Source organism: Falco peregrinus, chromosome 8 (genome assembly GCF_023634155.1).
Source record: "Falco peregrinus isolate bFalPer1 chromosome 8, bFalPer1.pri, whole genome shotgun sequence".
Lineage (NCBI taxonomy): Eukaryota > Metazoa > Chordata > Aves > Falconiformes > Falconidae > Falco > Falco peregrinus.
The window spans coordinates 21,359,938-21,385,570 of NC_073728.1; the positions used below are offsets into that span (position 1 = coordinate 21,359,938).

At 37.6% G+C, this 25,633-nt stretch overlaps 1 protein-coding gene across 7 annotated transcripts in view; it reads left to right on the forward strand.

The window, feature by feature from the left end:
- Positions 1-25,633, forward strand: part of TLK1 (tousled like kinase 1) — a 91,529-nt gene that overhangs the window by 32,193 nt on the left and 33,703 nt on the right. For all 7 annotated transcript variants that reach the window (XM_055812088.1, XM_055812086.1, XM_055812083.1 and 4 more), the window contains 3 exons: positions 14,008-14,126; positions 17,953-18,024; positions 23,709-23,784. In XM_055812088.1, coding sequence (XP_055668063.1) covers positions 14,013-14,126; positions 17,953-18,024; positions 23,709-23,784 — 262 coding nt within the window. In that variant the 5' untranslated portion in view covers positions 14,008-14,012. Of the gene's footprint in view, positions 1-14,007; positions 14,127-17,952; positions 18,025-23,708; positions 23,785-25,633 lie in introns of those variants that run through there.

Consider the following 25,633-nt stretch of genomic DNA (forward strand, 5'->3'; position numbering starts at 1 on the left):
AGGGGTGCTGGGTGCTGTGATTTGCAGGGATGTAGCTGGGAGTCTCTCCTCGTGTCCTGCGGTGCGTCCCTGCACAGGAGCTCTCCTGCTGTAGTGCTGGCAGCAGCGGTGAGTGCTTCATGCAGTTAGGAGTTTGCAGGTGCCTGTGTCTGGAAAGACCGGAGAGGAATGTTCGTTTATCTTGGGTGTCAAAATTTTGCTTGACCACCAGTTACCACTTGAGAAAAGGCAAAATCTAGTTTAAGGTTGTTGTGGCTAAAGATCCAAATGAGGGATTTTTAGGAAATAACAGATGATGTTAGTGTTTCTTCAGTCTTTAATAATGGGAATTTCTGATGATTTTTAGGTTGTGAGTCAAGACAGGTCATTACAGTCACTTTTTGTTATCAAGTAATTGAATCTGTTGGGCTTGTTATATGAGTGGTGCAAGGATACTTGAGTGGAAGAGTATTTCTGGCAAAATAAGACATTTTTAGTACAAGTTCTCTCATGGTAAGTAATCACGTTAGCATGTAGTACTCACAGAACCGTATTTTGTTATGTGAAAGCGGTTCAGGTGGCTACCAATATAGGTAGTGTGACTGGCTGTTAGGGACGTAGAAGGGTTTTGTTAGAGACTAAACTGATTGTTTTTTTTCTTTTCTAAAAGTTACACCAAAACCTGTGTGGTGTACTCAGTCATTTGTGTTTGCATTTGCCAACTTCTATTCCAGATTTTTCCCGTGTGGTGGCTGGCCCCGTGTGCATGTTCCCCAGGTAGCCGCAGCAGCAGCGGCTGCCCCCTCTGGGGGCACACAGCATCCCTCTGCCCTGCTGCCAGCCACTGCCCAACCTGCTGCTTCTCCCTGGGAACTGCCGCTGGTGAAACTTTCTCCTTAGTGACCTGTTTTTATTCAGTTGCTTTTACTAGTTCTTAAATTTCAGTTGTCTTTTTGTCACTGAGATAGCCCGCCAAAGCAGTGCCCTGGGAGGCGAAAAGCATGGCGTGTGCACTGCAGGTACCCTGGTACATCTGGAGACTCATCAGGGCTTTAGCCTTGCCTGACGGTAGAGGCACTGGTCTCATTTGGACTGTTGTCCCTTACTAACTGATGGAGGTAAGCCTGGCCCAGTTCTGGATCCTCTCTAAGTCCAGCATAGATTGCTTTATAGATTTTTTCAGTTTAAAAAACATCTCCTGTGTCGTTACCTTGGTGTCTAGTTAAGCCCAAAGTCAGGCGTGTGGAAGCAGTTGTGTTAAATTTATGCCAGGTGAAACGCATCCGGGTTTGCCAGCGGTTGGTAAGGTGGGCTGCTCCCTCCTGGTAGCGCTGGCTGGCTGCTGGCAGGCTGGCTGTGGGAAGTAGGCACCAGGAAGCCCCTTCGGAGGTCCGAGGAATCTCATGGTCTTTCCCTGCCTCTGGTGGCAGCTGTTTTAAGAAGTTCTGCATTGTCTCCTGCCAGTTGGGGCAGAGAACTTGGATGACACTTGTTCAGCTTATATTGTGGCCGCAGTGATCTACAGAAGCCAGTGTAAGCATCCTTACCCTTTAACTAAGAAGACGTGTTAGTTTTCTAGGGCAACGAGTAGTATGCATGCAGCTGAGCTTTCAGGTGCTTCTCCATGGCAGATTGAGATGTTAACTGCACATAAGTATTTTTACTGGTGTCAAAGTAAGTTTAGAATAGATACCTGAAAAAATAATTTTATTTTTCAATTTGCAATACCAGAGACTTGTATCTCTGTCCTTTTCTGATTTCTGGTTGCCCTCAGGGCTTTAACTGCATTTAAGTTACAAAATTTTAACCACATGATCGCAGAATTTTTTCCATGAAGTCTTTTCTTCACTCAGCCTGCAAGATGGGCAGTTCTCAGGAAGAGACTGTGTTGAAAGGAATGAGAATCCCTTCTCTCTTCTAAAACTTGAGTGGAAGTGGTAGTATAGCAGAAAAGAGAGCTGGCTTAAAATTAGGCAATGAGCGCTGATAGGAGAAATGGCTGTAATGCAGGTTTTTTTAATGATAATGCTGAGTAACACTAAACCCAAATTTTTGACAAATGATTGCATAGGATGTTTCTTTGTGAACTGGGGGGGTGCTGAATTTTTAAAAGTGTTCAGTACACAAGCATGCAACTGAATTTCATGTAGATTGTTGGTATCAACGGGCTTTGTAGCTGTGCTGTAATAAGGATGAGTACAAAGTTTAAAATGTTTTTTTTCCCTTAGCCTTAAACTTGATTCTTCACTGATTCATGTGTGATTTTGTACATGTCTCATTTTTTCCCTGTCTTTAGAATGGGAGCAATTCTGCAAGGTCATAAGAAAATGTAGGTGTAGTCGGTAACATGTCAGCTTTGTGTGTGCAGTTTATCTATTTAGATAAGGTATAGATTAATGCATTTGGAAAGACTTAGGATTTTTTAATTTCTTATAGTATGTTCCTTACCATGTAATGGCAAAATCAACGTAAGTTAAGAGTTACGTGCTGCTATCAGCTGTTCATGGTGTCCTGTGTGCTGGGGGGAACAAGGCGCTTGTCTCTGCCTAGAGGGTCGGTGGGCTGTCTGCACTGGGGAGATTTTGGAGATCATGAGGGCAGAAATGGCAGTAGGAGCAACAGAAGTAAGGGGATTAGGAAGTTTAGGGAATTAAAAACTGAAACACACTCCTGTTGACACAAATACAGCTTTCAAATACCAGATGACTGGTAGTATAACTCAGAAAAATAAGATATATTTATTCTGACAAATTGTTGGGGTTTTTTGGCTTGCCTTTCTATCCTATACATAACTTCCAGACAAATCTGGTTGGGGAAAAGGTGCACATTTTATGTTTGTTCCTTTGTGGTTTACTTTTTCTGACTGAGGGTGAGAACCAGAAACCCTATGGGAAGGGGCATTGCTTGCTCTCTTCCTGCTCAGTAGGTGACCTCTGCTTTTAACTTCCTTCTCATTCCTTCCTTAGATAGCAGAAACTACTGTTTATTTTTGATACGGGCAAAATGCCCGTGCCATTTTAAATTCTTGCAGAACAGCCATTTCGTGGACTCGAGGGTTTAGAGATAACTGAATGCAGTAAATGAAATTTGCTGCACTTTCTGGGATTTCTCTAGGTAGATGTTTTTCTTCAGAAGCGCTCCAGGCTTTTAGTCCTTTTCAGCATAGAAACAGAGAGAGGGGTGGAAAGTAGTGAGCTTTTGTTCATAGTGTGATTCACTTTTTGAGAGTATCACAAAACTGTTGTTATCTAGTGACCTGTTAGTCTGCATCACCAATAAGTGACCCGTGAACTCGCTTCTCCCTGCTCACTGCCTCCTCCTCAAGGAGACAGGGTGTGTGTGGTTTTCCAGCAAATGAGGCTGAAATGGGCAAATTCTGCTTCTTTTTCTGTTTGGGTACCTTTTACAGAGCTGTCCGGAAGCAACAGTTAATTGCAGCAGATTCCGCTACACAGAGGGGAAAAGGGAGCTGGTATTGATAGGCAGGCAGCACGTCACCTGCATGTGTGCAGCCCAGGCTGTATTAGTTTTTTCTCTCTCTTGGCATAATGTTGTGTTCAAGGCAGATGTTTGCTACCTAGGAAGACAGTCTTCTAGTGTTCCTGCCACAGATGTCTTGCATAATTTTGGCCAAGAAGTTAGGTGCTTTCTGTAAAACATAAATAGGCTTTTCTTACCTTATAGGGGGATTATAAACATAAACTTCTTGTCTGTGTATTGTATATTTGTTTATTGATCATTGTAGTAGTACAGTGCAGTACAGCAACACTGATACTGCCCTATGGGACACTAACAAGGACTTCTTTACTTTTGATTGACCAAGGATCTCCAGTAGACTAAAGCAACCCAAAGGGGTGCCATCACATTTTCTTCTAATTTTTCTTATAACTTGTTAGCATACAATCGTAAAGCAATGCATTTAGTGTAGTTTTTCTTTTAACCAGAACATTGTTCTTAACTCTGAAGATAGAGGAGTTACTGCTTTGGACCTTACAACTGTGTAATGAATCTTCCCTTTCCAGGAGAAAGCTGCATGGAACCTAAGGTGATGGTTTATAAAGCTTTATGGGAGACTTCAGAAGAGACATTAATATCACATTTCTGCAAGCACAGGCTATAGTGGTCAGAGATTACAAGAAACATTAGGAGAATGTATTAGTTGGCTACCCAGTTGCTGCCAAAACTGACAGTTGTCTTGAACAAAACTTTATTAAAAGCACTTTAGATGAGTGCTTTGTATCTCTGATTATTCTGTCACTAGCAGATGTTCAAATCAGATGCTGTCATTAAAAAAGAGTTTTACTGAAGATGCATTTGTTTTTCAGTATCTATGTTTGTTCTAAATGGACTAAATGCTTAGAGCAGTACTTCAGACAGAGTCAACTAGTCAATAAACTGCTTTCATGTATTACTGTCTTTAGCAGTGATGAGTGCAGAATGGTCAGTGAAGACTATGTTAGCAAACCTACTTGTTTCTTTGAAATGTTCTGGTTCTGCTACTTCGCTATTTAAATGTTATAGGTTGGTGATGGTGAAAAGCCACCAAAATCCTGCCAAATCAGAACCAGTTCTTTGATTGCTCTTGGCAGTTCAGAGTAATCTAGAGAACAATTACAAGTGAGTAATCCAGGTTTTTGAAAAAGCAGGAAAATATGACACTTGTTACATAGTGACAAGTTTCAAAGGCATGGATACCGTTCACTGTAAAAAAACATGTTCAGGGTATCACCCATATAGTTTGTATATGTTCAGAGTGTTGACTTCTTTGTCAGGCTTGTTCTGCATATGGTATTGTAGCCAACATTTTGGGAAATCCGTTTTTAGCAAATTTTTAATTATTTGAGCTCCTGATTTTATGAGTTCAGAGTAAGTCTTCATAAGCAGGACATTGCAGAAGAGTTGTTACTCACTGATGCTACTTTTCTGTGGATTATTTTTTTGCAGTGGCTTTTCTGTTTGATTGATTATAGGAGGGCTCTCATTACGGGGAAGGATCTTGCGCTTCGGGATTTCAACATAGGAACACTCTGACCGTACCTAGCTCTATATTGTTTTTAAGAGCCTAGAAGGGATTACTGGACACTGGGAGGGATTTTGGATGTGGGGAATTCTTCCAAGTGGACTGTTCTGCTGTTGGGCACAGCAGATGTTTCTCTTACTATGCCCATGAACTGATCTGTTGAATTCAGGTTTTGTCTAGTTATGGTATGTGGAGGAGGGGAGAAAATAACAGTGGTAGCGATCTTCAAAATCTGTCCTATTTACTGCTGTTGAGGCGTGGCAATTCCAAGATAAACAGCTTTCAGGATGCTAGTAATATACTACATATTCTCTCAGTTGTCCTTTTCCTCTTCATTCATTGCACTAAACATTATTCAACAGACTCAGGAAGGACCTTGTCGTGGTTCTGTTGCTCATAGCAGTATTTGCTATGCTAACGCTTCCTGTACATGGTGCACATGGAGTTATATTAGAAATTTGGGAAATGGATAGGTAGATGCCATGTTGAATGTTCTGTGCTATGTCTTAGCGTCTCTTTAGTAATTATTCGTACTTGCCAACTACTGTCACTAATACGGAAAAAACACTGCAAAAATAATGGCGTCATAATTTCTGGGGCAAGATGGGACAAATTTGACCTGTGAAGAATTCCTTCAGGAAAAGCTGGCATAAAGAAAAGGCTGGCTAAAAACTGACTTGTTATAAGGATTCACATGCCAAATAAAACTAAATGTTGTTTTCTGAATAATGAACAGGATTGAAATGAGACACAGCACGCTGTTGTTTCAGTGAATATTGCAAAAAAGCTTCGGCACCTTTCAGACCCATCAGCACCATTAATTGTTAGATAGACTTCAGCCTTGAAAGCTGTCATCGACATACAGGTGGAGTTTACACCTGTGCAATGGGTTTGTTGTCTGTGATGTTGAAGGAAAGTGAAATTACTTACATGCAATATGTAGGAGAAATGCTGTCACTCCGAAGTAAGAGCTCTTTGTGGCTTCAGGGGGCCTGTGTGCTGCTCTGAAAGCACCACACGTGTGGCTTTCAGGCAGTTCAGTTCTATTTCAAACGGGTGGGTTTGGTAGAGGGACTCATCAGATGTGAGGCATCACCAGCTTGCCTTGGACATAGTTGCATGCCTGGTTCAGTCCCAGTTACAAAAGAATGGACCCTTGGGGAGCTATTGTCTTCTCTGTTGAATGAATCACTCCCTGACATTGAATGAGCCATTCTGAGTTGCCATCCTTGTGGCGTATACCCACATAACATGAGTATATGTTGTTGGTTTGTGGCCAAATAAAGGCATTGGTAGGCAACTTGTAAATGCATCTCTGCCTCTGCTGCCTACAGCCATCTGATGAGACACATAATGGCCAAGGGATCCTTACTGGGTGCCTAGCTGAAAGGCAGGGTGAATTAAACATTCTTAAATTGTTACCCACAGATGTCTACTAGCTGATCTGGAGTTGGCCCAAGTGGTTTATTCGTAAGTCCTTCTTCAAGGTGCTAGCAGAAGTTCCCTCAGGAACACATTTCCCTTTAATTCGCTTTTCCTTTCCAGTTATTGGCCAGACAATTGAAATTCAAAAACTAGCAGAACAGAGATGAAGTCTAATGATCATTACAATTTTTTCAGTGTTAAAGAATTGATTTCTGTTGCAAAATGATTTGCAGAAAATTACTTATCTATCCAGCAGCCAAAGTTTTCTTTTGTTTTAGATCAAAGTTGAACTGTTGGGAAAAGTGAAATGAACAACATTCAAACATTTTTTAAAAAGTGAGCTACAGCCATCATTTTTAAAAAGCCTTTGAAAAAGACTTCCAAAAAGAAATAGACTGCATCTTGTGGAGAGAAGGGACACAGGGAATGTTTTCCTGTTCAACACTAGAAGAATTAAATGTTGAATGCTAGAGTTCAGGTAACCCAACAGCAGTGCACTTCCTCATCAACTCTTTCGCTCATGGGAAATTGGTCAGTTCTTCCCCCTCCACGTCAGAAAAAAACCTTATTTTCCCTACTTTGTATTTTAACAAGTTTGCATCCAACAATCAAACAACTGTAATCAGCAGATGCAAATTTTGTATTTATCAAAAACTGCTGTCTTCTGATGTTTACAGGAAAGGTTATTTTTTTCTTATAATTTGTTAGATTAGCCATAGTTGTGCTTTTTTTAGGCCAAAATTTGCCAGTTATATTATTTCGCTCCCCCTTTTATGTAGTCTAAAGCGTGATCTGTCTGCCTGCTAATTATCCAGCTTTTTCCCTCCTTTCATCCCCCAGCCTCCTGTAAGCATTAGTCACCTTTTGCTTGCCTGCATCCCTCTGCCTATTCCTTTGGACAGTCTTTTTCATTTTAAGAGGATCAATTTGTGGAATAAACACTCTCTTTAGATTATTAAGAAAAGCATTTTAAGTTCATCTGGGCACCTTAGTAGTGGTCGGGGCAGGGTGGGGTTGGGGCGTTGTTAGGAAAGAGAAGTACCTAAATAGGGGAGATAACTATTTTTTATACTACTTTTCCTGTGTTGTGTGCTTCAGTGTTACAGGCTCAGGTGCTAAGAAATGTTGCATTTTCACTGTGCATTTAAAATGACTCTTGATTAATCAGATGGGTTCTGTTCTTTCCTGACCCTGGGCTTGGATATGTGTGTGTCTCATTTAGGAATTTCTTCTCACTTAAGATCTTTTCAGACAGCTAGTTTCACTTGAACATCAGGATGTATTTTCCCCATTTTCTATTGCATCTATTGCTGCTGTTTAATTTCAGCTGCAGTGAAGGTTTTTAACTGGAATGTAGTACCCTGAACTTTTTCATTTACCTGTTTGGAGGTTATAGTATCTACATAGTTCTCTGCAAAAGAAATTAATGTTTTTTATGGGAAAGGCAGTGATTTCAAGCATTTCTAAATTTCCAAGTTAAACTTTGTAATGGGTAACCTATACCTGTTTGTTGTTACTTTATTAAGTATTGTGGAAGAGCTGGAACCCAGAGGGCTTGGTAAACGGTCTGTCCTCTAGGCTTTGGTTGTGTAGCTGTTGTTTGGAGGTAAATATATATAGTTTGGGGATTTTTTTGTTTGTTTTACTTTAAATCTCAGAGATTGTGTCTTGCTGTCTGCCCTGTTGACTGCTGATTTAGGTTGAATGGGACCTTCCTGGCTTCTGAGGCCACAGTACTGAATGAGTGTGGCCTCGGGTTGTGATTCATGTTGGATGGTGATGCATTTCAAAGCCTTCTGCTAAGGGCAGGCTGTGTTTTTGCTGTTGTCTTGGAATTGAACTCTTCTCAAGTTACTGCTGCTTGGCTTTATGCCATCATGCTAGCATCTCAACTTGTTTTCTTAGCACGTTAGTAGTTTTCAGGGCTGTTTCCAATTATGTTTTCTGTGATTCCCCAAAACATGCTGTGGAGGAAAGACTATTCAAGACATGGTTTAGCAACACAGGTCAACTTTGTGGGTTTTGTCTAATTAATTTGTCAATCTCTCACCCCAAATATTCTATTTTAAATTGAACAGGTGTTTATTTTTTCCAATTTAAAAATCAAGAAGTTTGCATTCACTCCACACAGTTTGATGTCTTACTGTATTTTGGTTTGCTGTGCTTTTTGGCTTGATTAGACTTGTATTTCAGAGCTCTGTGTGCTTCTTCTCTGAAAACTTATTTTGGGTTGCTTCATTCTCCATTGGCTTTATGAGGTACTGAAGCATATATATAAAGTATAAGCTGTAATAAATAGGAAGTTCTTCTATTAACAGGAAGAGACTTTGATCAACGTGATGATAACTTGCTAGTGTTTGCCTAACAACAAAATAGTTTGTTACCAAATAGTTTGTTTTCTTGGAGGCAGAAATGCTAGCTTCATTACCTTATTTTCCTGGAGAATGAAAAAGTCATCTCTGGTTAGTTCTGCACTAAGGAATATCCAGAGTTTCAGACAGGTAAGAGAGAAGAATGAAGTTGAGTGCATGGTTTTGTTGGTTTGGTTTTGGGGATTTGGGTTATTTTCCAAATGAGGCAAGAGAACGTGAGACAAGACTTGAAATACATGTGGATGCAAAGACAAGATGCATCTTCGTGTTCGCACAAGAAGAAAAGAAAGTAGTTGTGTGGGCGCTTTTTTTTAGGAGACTGTGTAAGGATTGTAAAATCTGTATTTTTAGTAATTTTCATAGTCTGTTTTGCATTTGATATTTTAAAGCTTTTCTTTTATCTGCTGGTACACGTGTATTCTAGAATAACAAGAGCTGTCATACTCAATTGTTATGAAGTTAAATTATTAGACCATCAATGTAATGGGATCAGTGCATTTTAGGATATTCCAAATTGAAATAAACAGTTACTTAATGACTTTTGGGATTGCATTGCAATGCCGTTAAACAGTGGTTTCTATACTTGGAATGGTTACCATGCTTAAAGTCTGGTATTCCTAACTTCAAAGATTGCTTAATACCTTTAAAGGAATTGTGACTTAAAAAACCCCAAAACTGCTTTCCAGGCTGCTTTTTTTGTCATTTGAAGTGTGTACCGTTCCCTCCCTCCCGTTTCCTTTCTTTTCCCACCCCTCACTTTTTTAGCTGGATATTAGTTAGTTTTACTGATCTAAAGGATGCCACTGTCAGTGCAGAGGCTACGTGATGGTAATGTTATCAACATTAATGTGAAGTGTTCCTAAAAAGTACGTTGGACATAATTCACATGCTATGTGTGTTACCATAAAACCTGAGTGCCTACTGGGAGCACATCAGGAAATTCGATTTACATTTGCACTGTTGCAGAACTCTCATCTTCTATTCAACAGATAGGTCTCTGTGTTGGAGTATTTTGCTCCAACAAATATTTGGAGAAACCAGACCAAACCAGTATGCCTTTCATTTAAGTGAAAGGTGGTTTGTGCCTGGAATTCAGGAGAAGGGGGCCTCAATCTAATCGGGAGGGTTGTTCTAAGAAGAATCTGGCTTCTGCATAATGAACTTTATCTTCATTGCAGAAAGCTGATAATGTGTGAAGCTGTTGATCTTCGTCTCCAGGCTGTAATTGATTGCCAGTTAACAAGAGTCCATTCAGGGTAATAAGAGAGTTGAAGATAAAGATTGAGTCTTGGCTCTGGATTCCATATTTAGTGGAAAAGAAAAATATGTCTGATCTGTCAGGTCTTTGTGTTTGGGTCTGCAAATTGCTCTGTAGTCTAGTAGTGTTTGAGAGAGACATTGGAGTACATTTATATCCCAAAAGTTCCTCTCTGCTAAATTTTTTCTTGTAAAATGTCGGTTTTACTGAGGTTTGAGCAAGTATTTGGTTAAATAACTGGATCTTTTGCAAGTTTGTATATTTGGAGGTGTAGGGCTTTGGGCTACAGGTGTAGTTGCATTCTACTATTTTCTGGACACTGGTTCTGAAAAATTCAGATTACCATGGAGAATCCTCTGATTCCTTACACCTCTGTTTTGCTAAGGTAGAGTATGGTATAATTGATTATACCAGATGCCATGAAAAAGCTTATAAATTGCTTCTCTGAATTTATAACTTTGACTTTTGACATAACCCATTGCTTAATAAATTCTCAGAGGAGTTTGTAGTTCTTTTCCAAAGAGTTCTTGCAAAAAGTGTCCTTTTTAGAACAAGAAATCTGTATATTTTATGTTAGTTTTTAGAGGAGAGGATATATATGGTACACACCACTCCGGAAAAATACAACAGCTAGGCAGTGTTGGTAACTTCTTAGAAAAACTACAAGAAGCATTCCAATACCTGTAGCAGTTACAAGAAAAAAAGTGCATTTTTTTTTAGGGCTCTTCTGTGAGTTTTGGGTGATCTTCCAGGTGTTCTCTTCAGAAGACAGTAGAAGTTTAAATGGTGGATGGTAGCAATGCCAGTCTTCCGTTTAGGAACATTGTAAGTATGCTGTGAGCACTTGCGTGTTGTGATTGGTTTCCTTTGAGTTAGTGAGTTGCTTTTCAGGGGTAGGAATTAAGTTAAAGTCAGAAGTCTGGGTGTATTTTCAATTTAGGTTACGTTGATCTTGTGGGCAGCAAGGTATTCTGTGAGCAGGAGAATGTATAAAGTCTGGTGTTTAAAAAAATTAAAGTTTCATTTTTTTGTCCCTTACATGAAGTGTCTTAAAGCTTGCGGTACCTTTAAAAGTAGGTAACTTGTGCTGAGAACTGAAGGATTGTACAGAACTGCTTGTTCTTGAAAAAACAGCTGTGTGTCTGGGAGTGAATGGTGTATTTTAAATTACAGCATGAATGAGGAAAGCAGTTTAATAGATCTTCCTAGGATTTGCAGTGTGTTGAATGAAGGTTTGAATCCAGCTTTTCTATCTTGTCCTTCAGATCACCAGGATGGCTGAGTGTGTTACTTTTTGGTTCTGGATATTTAACAATAACAAAAACCAAACCAAAACAAAAATCCCAAACATAATAACCAAAAAACACTCCAGCAGAAATAATGAAGAGAATTCAGTGCATTCATTAGTGTGTGTAGGCTCTAAAAGGTGAGCAAAAAAAGTGAAGAATTGTTATTTCATCTGTGGTGCAGACAATCTCTACCTGCTAAATTACTGTTCTGACTGGGAAGGTAACCCAGGGGTGCTGGTGTACTTAGTGCATTAGTATCTTGGTACCATTCATGAGATGGCAGTAGCAATTTTACTCTGTAGCTCTTAAAATGAGCCTTGGCTATCCATGATGATTATTGCTTTCCCGTATTTCATAAAATAAACAAAATGGGTATGGTGGTATCTGTTTCTGTAGTATGTGTATGCTTTGTAATTGCTAGTTATGTCAGTAATTTTAAGTAAGTGCTGAACTTTTGTGGGCAGTGTCTATCAAGTAGGCTAGTAAATCAAAATATTGGTAGTCCTGCTTCATTAAATGGGTTACTGTGGTTATTTCAGAGTGTCATACACTTAAACACTTGGATTGTTAAGAAGAAAACCAATAATCATTTAAACTTGCCTGACAAATCTGGTGTGATTAGTTTCTTATGCTTTTTCAGAGCAATACTTTCCCATTAATGTATAGATTACATACATACTAGGAAAGGTATGCTGTACACATCTGCCTTTTTTTTTTTTTTTTTTTTTAAGCCTTACTGCACAATGTGTAAATGTAAGAAATATATTTTTGTGCATATGAGAAGTGTACAATTTGTTTTTGAAACTCTTGAAAGCAGTACACAAGCACATTTTAGGAATGAAGAGGATTCTTGATTGTTCTGCACTGCGCATACATGTAGTAAAACAGTCTTTTACCCTGGAGACCTTACAATCTAAAATATGTAGAAAGTGGAGGAATTTTTACTAGGCAAATTCAGAAGTGGCATTACAACTGCTGATAAAAAGCCAGGTGCAGTTTCAACCTGGGAAATTCCTCTGCGTTGCTGAAAAAGTGACCTGCAGCTCCAGATTTGGCTGTGTATGTGTGAACTCCCCCACCTCCAGACACAAGATGCGGTATCCTCAACTTGCCACTTGTGGTTTGATTTTTCAGAAGGAGGCTCTGCCAACAACACATTTCCCGAATGTCTCCTTTTTGACTGAGTTTCTCTTGGTGTGGTTTTCTTCCATCAGAAGTCTGGGTACCAGGGCCTGTGGTAAAGGGACACTGACACCACAGTCACTGTTGTCTGTCTTCCTGTGGGAGCAAGGGCAACTTGAATTAGCCAAATAACAGAGCCAGTGCTTTCCCTACTGAGAGTGTTAGCTGCGTGGCCAAAATGTGTAGTACATAAAGGTCTGTCTAGTTCTTGAATGTTAAAGGTTTGTGAGATACCCACAAGTCATGTAAGAAAGTGTCTCATCTCTTGTTAATGGTGAGGAAGGCTACACTGATGCCTTGGTTGTCAGGATGCTTAGCTGACGGGTAGAAGTTCATAGGAGCACTTACTTTGCAACCTGTAGTTTTCATGAAAAGGGAATTCCAAAAGCTTTTTTTGTAGAACCATTTGAATATACATAGTTCCTACTTGCAGTCCTTTGTGAACTGCTGTGTTGTCCTGTGGGACTGAAAAGCACAAACTTGTGTCTTTAGTTGAAAAAAAAAATGAGGCAATATCACTTTATATGGTACTTGAAGGATATGCTATTAAAATAGTGCATAAAGACTTTCACATTAAATATCTTATTTAAAATAAAGCAACTGAAATGTTTCCAGTTGAAGATAAACTGAATGTTCAAGTAGTTGAAAAGATAAAAACAAAGAACGCAGTTTGTGTAAATACGGAAGACTATTTGTCTAAATCATCTTTCAGACTCATTAAACAGCCGTAAGTGATTTAAATACAAATTAGAAAGCTGCACATCATGCTGCAGCCTACTCATGTAGGCTGAACTCATCAGAAACTCCTTTTGTTCTTCCATTTCCTTCCACCTTACTTTCCCTGCTGATGCCAGCAGCGCCGCTTTACCCCACTCAGCAGGGCGGTCGGGGGCACCACCTGTGCAAGTGTCTCTGTTACTCTTGGCTCCTTTCATATTGCTGATCCTGCTCCTTGCTTCTCTGCCCTTCGAACTTCCCTGTAACCCTGCATTCCCTTGCACGTGTTGGGGACTGTGGTCTACATTTTGATTTTCCTTTTTTCCCTATGATTCTTAGTTGTTCTTCTTGGATGTTCATATGTTGATAGCCTAAACAATTTAAATAATATGGAGAACAAGGGGCTTGCAGAATTGGGAGGTTTTATGCTGGAAAGTATTTTGCTGCTGTCAGCTAGTTTTTAATCTATAAATAATTGCCTGGTTGGTGTATCGCATGCTGCAGACTCTATGTCTCTCTCTTACATGCCTCTAACAGGTTCTAGTTTTCACCAAAATTGACAAGGCTATTCTGATAGACAGAAATTTCCTCAAAATTTCTGGAATTCATTGAGTGCATTCTTTATTAGGTAACAGATGGTGAATCCATTGTCAAGTTGAGGGTATAAATCCTTTCCTTGCGTAGGCCACTGGTATGTTTGGCTTATTTGTAAAATATTCCACTGCAAATATTAGGGAATATAATGAATTTATTTATCTTTTTTAGGAGCAATGGATGAGCTTCATAGCCTGGACCCAAGAAGACAAGAATTGTTAGAGGCAAGATTCACAGGCGTAGTAAGTGGCAGTACTGGGAGTACTGGAAGTTGCAGTGTTGGAGCTAAAGTAAGTTCTAAGAGCAGTTATCCAGACCTACCATTTTTAAAATACTAATTTATCTCACACTGTTTCACTTGCATATTGTCCATGTGATTTACTTGCAAAAGTACTGGGCTGGAATTGGCTCTCAAGAAAATCCTTGTTAATCTGTTGTTTTGCTTTGAGGGTAGGACTGTTTATTCTGAACCTGTCTATGATGCAGACATTGAATTGTTCTTAAAAACATCAGAGAATGGGCTTATACAGGCTTGTGGTTTTGCTTTAGTGCACATGTGATTGGAGACAGAAGTTTTTCCCAGTATTTAAGTTTAGTTGTCCTTTCTGCAGATGGCCAGCTACTTACAGTTTGGCTTGAAATAGACCCAGGGAATCTGGTGTGACCTCTGTTTTTAAGATTAAACTTGTTTGAAGACTAATATATCTAGACTAACAAAGCCAAATTCTTTTAACTTTTCCAGACATTTATATCAATTTTGCCTACTTTCATTGCAGACTTTCTATAGTCTATTCGTTAATATCTGAACCAGGATGCAACTTGAGGAAAAACCTTACAAACATTCAATAGGGGCTTAATTACCTTCCATATGTCATACATTACCCTTCAGCTGATACATCTGCAGAATAAATTTTCCCTTTATTACAAATTTTGTTCAAGTTAGTAGCTTCAACTTCCAAGACTGATCTCTGCAATACTGTTGCCTAGCCAGAGGTACTCCATTTTGTATTTGTGTCTTTGAGTGTTCTTCACCAAGTGTAGTACTTAATAAACTGGTGTGTCAAAGATACAATACTAATTTTTCAGGCACAAATTTCCCTGTGGCCAAAGTACTTTTGAATTCTGTTTCCAAACTATTTGAAGTGTCCTCATATTTGAAGTATTTTACACAAACTTGGTTAGTATTTTTCACTTCCTATTCTACATTGTAATTACCACTCTAGATTACAGAACAAAATACTACCTGATAGCAGATGTTGATGAAATTTCTGGAGACTTGTGATGTATTGTTGACTGTTAACAAACAATAAGGAATAGAAATCAGTGCATAGTGATCTAGCATCATGACTTTTTGTTCTTGAGAGTGACATGAAGGTAACCGTCACAAAGCTGTAAAGAAGGTGACACATCACTTCTGTTACTAGTGTCTTAACCAAGAAGTGACTTAAATGATCAGGGGAAGGAATTGGGTTGGACTGACAGTGTGGTTGATGCACTGTTGTCTTCTAATTATGACTGCAAAAATGTATACTCACCATATGTTATGATAGAGGCAAACGCAGTGGTTCTGGCCCATCTTTGTTTCTTTCTTCCTTGGATTCTCTAATACTGCTTATTCATGTAATTCATTAGCTCATTATAATTGCTCAGGCCATTGCTTAGTATTCAGGTGACTATTTGTCCTTTTCCATTACTAGATCTGTACCTTCTTTTAACTTCATTTAACTTTTAGTGTATAAATAAACCTTTCTATTAGTTCTTGATACAGCTGTGTTGGTCCCTTGCCTTACTGCCAGTCTTTCTTCCTCAGAAGCTGTCTACTGCTATGTGTGTAATGCATTTTCTTTAAAAGTAATTATCAAGTTTCTTGGGGTTCTTTTTCTTTGAACTTTGATCCCCTGTGAGTTGCTGCTTACCATTTCCATAAGTCTGTTCAAGTCTTTTTGTTGTTGTTGTCTGTTGTTCAGCTGATTTCACTTTTAGGCAAATTACATTCCACTTTCAAGTTCTCGGTTTGTGCACTCACATTAGCCAGAATAAAATGAAGTTTAAAACAACTAATTTCCTTTTTCACTCTACCATGTAAAATAAAAGTTTCTTGTCCATGACACATTCCAAGATCTGTTTGAACAGGTAATTGTACTTGTACAACCAATGCACTTGGTTTCCAAATGGGTAGCTGGATACAGCATTTTTTTTAATACCACTTTTTTTAATACCAAATGATTTGATGATTGCTTGCAGAAGATGCTATCACCACTGTCTTCTGATTGATGCAGGTCCTCACCTCAGGCACTGTTGTTCTTATCTTTGACCAGAAATATTCCATTAGTGATCTTCAGTATACAGTGCAACATCTCTTCTTCTTCCTGCTTACTTTTTGTTTGGTTTTGGGAGGCAGGGTAGAATACTAGTATCTAGTCCTGTGATTAATCCTACCATCAGTAAAACAGCAGTTATGTCAGTTTTGTTTGTATTTCTTTTATTTCTGACTATTCAGTGTATCCAAATAGATAGCATGAAATGTAGCTGATCTGGGCTGTTTGGAATATGCTTTTTTTTCTTTTTTCAATATAGTCTTCAGTCTTGGTGGGGGATGTTAAGAGAGGCTTGCTTATCTGATTTTTATTAAAAGGAAAAACAGATAAAACCTTTTATGTGATGTGCAGAGGTTACTGGGGAAATATGATGTATAAATATGATCTCCATTGGTCGTCTTTCACTTTGAAAACAAAAATGAGAAAACTTCCTCTTCGTGTACATCCCCAAATCCACATATACTAAATTCTCATTTTCCTAATGTAGCAAGACAATGCAGAGGTTGCAACTGCACTTACTGGTTACTTTTGGAAACATTCTAGGTCATTATTCCTCTAGTAGTTAAACTGAGATGGGCTCTTATTTATTGGGACTGCTATTTTGAAAGCCTACCCCTATGTATTTTACTGAAGAATTTTGGAATTGTTTGGCGGGGTGGGGGGGGAAGCCCATCATCTTCAAACTTTCTCAGTAAGCGAGGGTGGAAATATGAATATAGGTTACTGAGATTATGGTCTTGGCTAACTCCAATGACCAGATTTGAGACATCACAAGCAAGAACTACATATAGGCATTTCTGTACTAAAAGACTGCCTGGGGTGTGGAACACACGTGGAAATTTTGTGGGGTTAGTTAACATTCCTCCAGAAATTTTAATGCAGAGATGATCTAGTTATTCAGAAGATGTCACAGATCAGTATTGTCCTGCAAACTGACACAGTTCTGGAAAGCAAGCATGCTTTGAAGCAAGCTGAGTGTTTGCCTTGGAACTGGTTGTTTCACTTCAAAGTATTTGTTCTGCCTTCCTGTATGGAAGAGAATAACCCAGCAGTATAAGATTTTATATTTTTTCTTTTAATAAGAAGAAGCTCAACTGCTGTTGGCATTTTTTGTTCTCTGAACGTGAAACAGACTCTTGCTGTAAAATGTCCTTGTTGCCATTCTGTGTTCAAAAGACCTCTGAATAAATCAGCCTTAGAAAATTCCTAAATAAATACTGTAACTTGAGACTATTTTACAGGTTTTGTCTTTTTTTCTTTTTCTCATTAGTCTAGGTTTGTTACTTTGGGGAAAGTGGTTTAAGAATGTGGAATAATATTGTCAATAGCTTGTAATTTTCTGTCATTGAGTGAATTAAAAAAAAAATATCTCTGCCGTAACCTAGTGTCTGTCTTGGAGAAAATTAAACATTCTTTTTCTTTGAAAAATTAAAGTTTTTAGTAGTCTCCAGCAGTTTCAACAATACTGGCTTCTTAAGCCTATTCTGTGGAATTATTTGGTAGGATTTTTCATTGGATGTTTTGCTTTTCCCAAATAAGACTTAAGTGGTTTTGAATGTTCTAGGGTTTTATGTGGCTTAAAACCAATCAAAATACAGAATTTACTGTGCCCTGTCAAACCATCCACGTGTCAAACTTCTTATCCCCCTTGAAATCACCAGTGCTTTATAGTTAATAAATTTTTCCTTGCGAGCATGAAATTTTATTACTGTTACTTGTTATAACTGTGAGTGATAATAGTGGATTAGCTGTTTTATAAATCTGTATATAATGTTCAGTATTTTATTTGTCTTGGTAGGCTTCAACAAATAACGAAAGTTCAAATCACAGTTTTGGAAGCTTGGGATCTTTAAGTGATAAAGAATCAGAGGTAAGTATATAAGGCAGGTTCATTATTACGTCAAAAATTTAATGTTAACAAATCATAATTTTATATTCCACTGTGATGCCTTATTTCATGTAGAAGCTTTTAAAGTAAAATGCAAAATACACAGCTAGGTAGGAAAAAGCATACATTAATAAAATGTACCATCTCTTGGATGAGGAGACATGACTTCATAAAAGTTTCTTTGGACTTCTGGTCATGAAACTAGCTGCTTCTGCTTCTTCATTATCTATGTAGTCATGCTGTGAGGATACATACAGCTTTTGGAGCTGAAAATGGACAGTTTGCTGTCCTTTGTTTAGTAAGTAATAAGGTTTTCACCAGCACAGATAAAACTTTGACGAGTCTTTGGCTGCACCTTTGAAAGTACCCTAGAAACTAGTTTGCTGCGTTTTCTTGAAAAATATGGATTTAGTCCAAGGCCAGACACTGGCTGTCATCTGCATTTGTAAAGCTGCAATTGTCACTGCGGTTTTTCTTGCCTATTACCAGTTCATAATCCGTTAAAGGATTCATACTCTTATTGGGTTTTCATGTGCAGAGTGCAGACTTCCCTGGAGTAGAAGGTGGTTCTCTCAGTGACCAGCACTGATACAACTGCACTAATGCAGCTCTTACAGTTTACCTGGTTTGGGGTGGGTGAGGCTCTCTTGACAGTGTTGCCTGTGTACGTCACAGTTGTGTCGATAAGATTATACCCATAAGTAAGCAAGAGCATATTTTTAGCCTGGGGTAGACCTATGTTTGAGTGACATGTCATGTTGGAAGAATAGTTGTTTGGCGTGTGCTTTTGATGTTATTTTTCCATTAAAGCTTTATTTTGTGGCCTAACTGTACATTCACTTAGGCGCTCAGAGACTGTCTGATTCTTGATTTTATACTGGGCTGACCAGCAGGTGAATTTAGTTAGTTCCCAAGACCAATACCTTATAAGTAAACATTTTGTGTGTGTGATTTCATGTTTTCCTCTTTGGGAAAGGCTCTGCTATGTTTCTTTCCCCTTGCCTTTCCCAGCGAGATTTTCCTTTCAATTGTATATAGTCTTATTTTCTTAACCAGAAGAATGACTCTGTCTGCCCATTGTTTTTCTTCATGGCTTTTCCTAGAAATACTTTGGGCAGTGTTGCAGTGGTGCAGTTCTGATGTTCTGGTGTGGGAATGGAAATATGCTGCAGTAGCCTGAAGGTTATGATGCATTATTGCAATTCCCTGACAAAAAAACCCATGTCTAAGTAGTTGAGTGATCTCAGAACACTCACTATATGTGTAATAGCTTTTTGGTGTAGAAAAATGTTATTTTACAGTTGTATACATGAGACACGGAGGCATGTAAGTTTGAAAGTTCAACATGTTTCTTCTGTCTCTGCACAATGTTTTAACCTAAAGCCATGCTTCTGGATAGGGATAATTTATTTTTTTTTAATTATTCTAAAATAGAAATAGACTTTTTTTTCCTAAAAAGTCCCTGCACAGATGTCTAGTGTTCTATTGCACAGGTCTCCAGGTTTCTTCTGTGTTTTCTGAAGGATGGTCTTAATGACATTGAATAACGAAATATGATTTCTTGACCCATTTTCAGAAGTTGTCAGTTGTAGTCACTTAAATTATAATTGTGATGCCAAATATGTTAATAAGTTTTTAGAGTCTTTTCTTAAAATAACAGCTGGTTACTTATATGCTGTAATCCTATGAGAAGTGCAGTTTAGTGCTTAATATTGCAAACAGGTTGTGGGATTTGTTTGTGTGTGTTTTCTTGGGTTTTTTTAATGGTGTGACAATGAAAATTTCATAATAATAGGGAATTCCTCTGGTGGATGATAGTGTACAAAGACAAAGACTTACGCAGGAAGCAGTGCCATCATTTGATGATGAGAGAGAACTGTTGTATTATAATAGATTTTTGGAGGAAAAAAAAGTAGAAATACACATCTCAGAATCATTAAAACTCATTTCTAGCAAGAATGTCAGTTTCTGATTAAATTGTGGTGGTACATTCACCATTCTGTGCTCTCATCACTAAATGGCACATTAAAAGATATGAATTCTTTCACACTTAGTATTCAAACCAAGGCAGGCTTCCCACACACAAACAACCCTTTTTGGTTTTCTGATGTGAATTTTTTATTTTTTACATTTTAATCACAGGATTGCAGAAAATATAACTATTACAACTGTAGTATTCCCCCCCCCATGTGATGGATGTATGAAGAGGGGCAACTTGCCTGAATAATAGTTTTACTTGAGATACTTCACAGAGATAAACATTGAACTGCAAAATAACTTGAAACCAGGCATTATCCTGGATTCAGTTCAGCATCGTGAGTGATAAACATGACCTGAATGTTTGATCTTAATATCCAGACCTGTATTCCAGTTTCTTTTAAAATTTTTACATATTTTTTTATTAATTTCTTTGCTGTGATACATGGATCTTTATTTGCGTGTGTATTAGCTACTTGTAGTTAAGATAATTTCTAAACTGGCTACCTCAGGTTGTGAACAAGTGCTTCTAGTAGACTTCCAGTATCTTGGCCTTCCCCACCATTCCTCATTAAAGAAGATTACTCCTTGTTTTGGTTACAGATACATACTTTTATTTATCACTAGTATTTTCTGTTCTCTGTAGATAATTAATTATTTAACGGAGGGCAGCCTTGTCTGTGGTTTGATTTGTACAGTTTGATAAGTTACTTAAATGGTTTGCTCTACTTGCTTGCAGCTGTTAAGTTGTGGTGGTTCCCGATAATACAGAACCATCGTTATAAATCTAATTTCAGAAGTAACTAAAGATTTGATCTAATTGGAATTTATAATGTGTTGCAGAGGAAAACAGCACTGCTGTATTTGTTTGCTATAATTTTAAAGCTTTGTGGGGAGGGTAGGATTTAGAAGAAAATAATGGTAGAAAATTGTCAACTCAATGTTATGTATATGAAAAATATCAACAACTAAAAAAGGCATCACTATTAAGCATGCTGGAGGGTTAAGTGTTGAGACATATAAACTCAAAGTGGGTTTTTTTTTACACAATTTTAATAATTTTTATCTACAAAAATAACTTCTTGAGTTCTGCTGTTACCAGTTCTACAGTAATGGCAGAAGATACTTAACTGTACATGAAATATATAAAAATACTTACCTGAGTATTTTTTTAAAGGACATTAACTAGTTGAGAATTGGTACTTAGAAATGTTCATTTTATAAAAGAGGATGTGAAAAGCCAACATTTAAAAGTATAAATGTGAAGAGAAGACTAAGGGGAAGCACATTAGAATTGAAGGGTAAGCTAGGATCAAGACCACGGCATATGAGGCTTTGCTAATACGCTGGGCTGTAACTTTAACATAGCTTTACCATCTGACTTTGGATAACTTCAGAGCTATTTTTGTCTTGCTTATGAAATAGTGGGGTTTTAGTCTAAATCTTGGCTATATGTAAATCCTTCTGAGTGACTGAAAACAGCGTAAGTCTTCGTTTACTGCGAGGATAGTCCTCAGTCCTATTAGTCTTCAGTTTCTTGTAACTTGTATGATTCCATTCATTAGAAAGGATTTTGGAGAACATTTTCTGGTGATTGATGTTTGCTATACGTTACCATGTGAATTTTGTACTTAGAAAAGGTGAACATGACCTTGTTGGGTAACCTCATTAGTAACCTCATTAGTGTGCTAATACTTTTTAGTTTCGAAGGTTAAATTAAACACTGGAAGAAATCAGAAGAGCTTAGGGAAATAGACATTTATGAATTACTTGAGTTTCAGTTTTAAAAATATAAACCTCTTTAAATGTCTGGCTTTTAAATACAAGAAATCAGTCACTGCAGTTGGAAACTAATTTTGGTAGGAGAAATCTTAAATATTTAGTCATTAATCAGCTTTTAAACAACTTTTTTTTTTTTTTCTTCTGCTTCATATGGTAGGTAAAACTGACTACATTAGAATGATAACCTGCAAAATTGAAAGCTGGAAAATAAGAATAACATGAAAATGTTTGGTTAAGTATTTTAAATTTAGTTTTGTGGAAAGGTACCTTAATGTTACCTATTTACCTGGCAGTAACTGTAAATTATAAAAGTAATATTTCTAAGATATGCTTTCTGCTTTTTGAATCATACGGCCTCAAAATAACTTCATTTCCAGGAGTCTGTGTTACACAGTTTGCTGATGCACGACAGCACTGTAAAGGATGCAGCTTTTGGTTGGAAGAGTTTATTTAAAATAAAATGTATGTAATTGAACTTCATTTGTAGCATGATAATACAACAGCTACAATTGTAAAACTTCTGAAGGTGTTTTTATGAACCTATCCACAGAGCTAAAACTTCTAAAAAATACATGGTATAGGTAAGGAAGACCTTTCTTGTGCTGACTGTTCTTTTACGGACTGATAATTTCTACAGATCACAGCTAACTTAAAGTGGTTTTTTGCCAAAATAAATATTTTAGGATATTTGTAGTATATTTATATTTGAAGATACCCAAATGAAGATTTTGGAACAGAAACATGCCTGAAATGCTTTTAGTGATGGGTTGAAATCTGAATTTTGATATCATTTGCTGTGCTGAGGAGGAGTACTTGGAGAACAAAGTGACAAATACAGTGAAATGATAAAATGGTGATATCAAAAAAAATTAAGCATCTTACCATTGATCTCACATTTAGTCCGAGATACTAGGGACCATTGATTTCTTGATTGTAAAACAGAGTTCATGCAGTGGCTTCTGTGCTTTCTCCAGTTACTGGTATGAGGCTGCTTGGGGGCTGAATACACACACAGCTGCAGCATCTTTTCCTTGAACCAAAGCAGCTTGTAGAATTTAACTTACACTGGGGAGACTAACCGGTTTGAATCCTCAGATCAAGGGAGAGCAAATACAATTTAGAGATGCCTCTGATCACATCCCTTTTTTATCATCTGTATTGTACGTGCTGATTGTAGTTTCTAGGCAACTATATGTAATATTTCTGGAATAAATTTTTTACAGGTCTGCATTTTTTCGCTTGATGTTTTTCTTTGACTTTCTTGAGATACAAATATAATGGGGAGGGGACAATGACACTTTCCAAGTGGATAGATATTCAGGTTTTGAGCAATTGTGCTTTTTTCCCCTCTCTTTTTTTTATCTCTCTTTTTTAAAAATCCTAAATAGATTCCAGAAATCTACAGCTCATAGTATTTTGGAGATTACTTCTGCACTTCCGAAAATGTGTTAACATTATAAGCTTCCTATTGAAGCGCTAGAACTTTGTGTTTATACTGTGGCAATATGTAGAAAACACCATCAAGAATCAGCTTATCTCACCAAGTGTTAAGCTTTAAAACACCCACAACTATAATAGGAAGATCTTGGTAAAATGTGAAACCATATTGGGTGTTTATAAACCTCAGAATGGATGAAAAGGTATAATTGCTTAACAATTAATATGTAGAATTGCCTTTTGGGAAATTATTAAAGAATTATTTCATACTTAAGTATCTTTTCTGGCTTGAATTTATCTTATTGACCAAGGATCGTATTCTCTACTTTAACTACAATCTGAAATTACATCCCTCCTGAATTGTGAAATCATATTTTATGAATGAGTATTTAAAGTTATTTCACAATAATAGGGCAATAATGTAAGTAAATAGAGCTGCTGTTGGATCATGTTATTTTTGTTGTTTGTAGACTCCAGAGAAGAAACAGTCAGAACCTTCCAGAGGAAGAAAACGAAAAGCAGACACTCAAAGTGAAAGCAGCCAAGGTAAACTAAAATGTAAATGAATTAGGTAGTTACTGCATGTATTTAATCCAGTTATAAGGCACAAAGTTTTGACTGTTAGCCTTAAAAAAATCTGTATTTTTGCTTGCATAAGACAGGTGTTGCGTTTTGGATGATAAATTATGTATCCCCCTCCCTCCACCCCCATTTGTCACTGGAAAGGATGGGCAAGTAAAACCTGAACTGGGCTGGTAATTGCCCGTAAGAATTGTGCGCTCCCGCACATGTAACTTGCAGCTACGATACAGTTCTGTATACTTTCAAGAGTTGTAGCAGCTCTTCTCATCCAAAATACTTCTGTGGTTTGTATTTCTTTTCAGTAGGTAAGGGGGACAAGGGATTACAGACTATAATATGTGATTGCTTATTTTTTGGGTATATTTAAAAATTGAATTTTATTCTTTTCTATGGATTATTGTACAGTGTAGTCAAGAGGAGTGGGGAAATCAAGATGAGGCTGATTCACAGTTTAATATTTACAAAGCTTATTTTTTGTCATTCTTCTCTCTAGTGTGGCTTTTGGGGGAGGAATGGGGGAAATTTAACCTCCAGACAGACAAGATGATGTCAAAAGGGGAGGAGGAATAGTTTTGATAATATCTGTATTAGCTTGGGGTTTTTTTTGTTTCTAACTGAGCCAGGAAATGTCACTTCAGATACATACCAGTGGGTTCCATATCTTGAAGTCTTCGTGATGCAACATACTATTAGTAGAAGAATTATGTAGTTTGACTACAATTTCTTTGTTAGTATTGCTTCATAGAAACCTGCTTTGTTTCAAGAACTTGAATGAAATTTCCTATTTCCATTGTTCTAGTAGCCTACCCTTCCTCCTACCAATGAGAGTTGAAATTAGAGATGATAGAAATGTTAGGAACTTTTTGGCATAGACAACATGGTTATAATGTCTTGTAATTACTATTCTACTGTCAGCAGCAGTGAAACTGAATAGGCTGCACTGCAATATTCTCAAGGAACTAGCCTAGGAAACTGCAGCATATTGGAGTGGTACAGTACAGTTGAAGCACTGCAAATACTGCTGTTGTACTGAAAATAGGAACAAGAGATCCATGTCTTGTATATTGCATGCCTAGGACTTTGACTTTATAGCATGCAAAATAATCCATAAATGCTGAAGAAAAGTATTGTTTAGAACATGGAGGTGATTGTAAAGTGGGATAAAATCAGTAGAAATTAGGAATAATTGGCTGGCCCAGAATAATTTGATGTATTTCTTCAGGGCAGAGTTCTGTAACATGACATACAATAGATTTTTCTATGCTGAAAAGGAAAGCAGTCTGTCTCATTTATCTGGATGAAAGCAAGTTTTAATTTGATAAAGTGATAGATGAGAATTAAGCTTAAACCCAAAAATCACTAGCAGAATTACAGGGTAGGTAAAGAACTGGCTAGAGGGCAGTAACAGTGATGTACGCTAACTGGGTAACTGCTGGGTACTGGAAGAGTTAGCTGGGTGCTGTTTGAAGTCTTTGAATTATTTTACCTAAATATTTATGTTAAAAGTTTTGACACAGAAAGGGCTGCCAAATGCTTCTGTGTCTTCATGGTATTTCTTAGTGACAAAGTTATGCAGCAATGCCAGTATAGAGGTATATTGGACTAGAATGAATTCTTCAGGGCTGAAGCAATAGAAAAGCTTAAAAATCTTTGCTAAAAAGTCCAAAAATACATTTTTGGACCTGTGAATAAGTAGTGATTTCCTAATTTATAAAAAAAATTTCCTTCTATAAAGAGAACAATTTTGAACAGTGGTCTTTTTTCAAGATGTCTTCTAACAGGTAGTTTGACCTATATGAGAGACAAATAACAG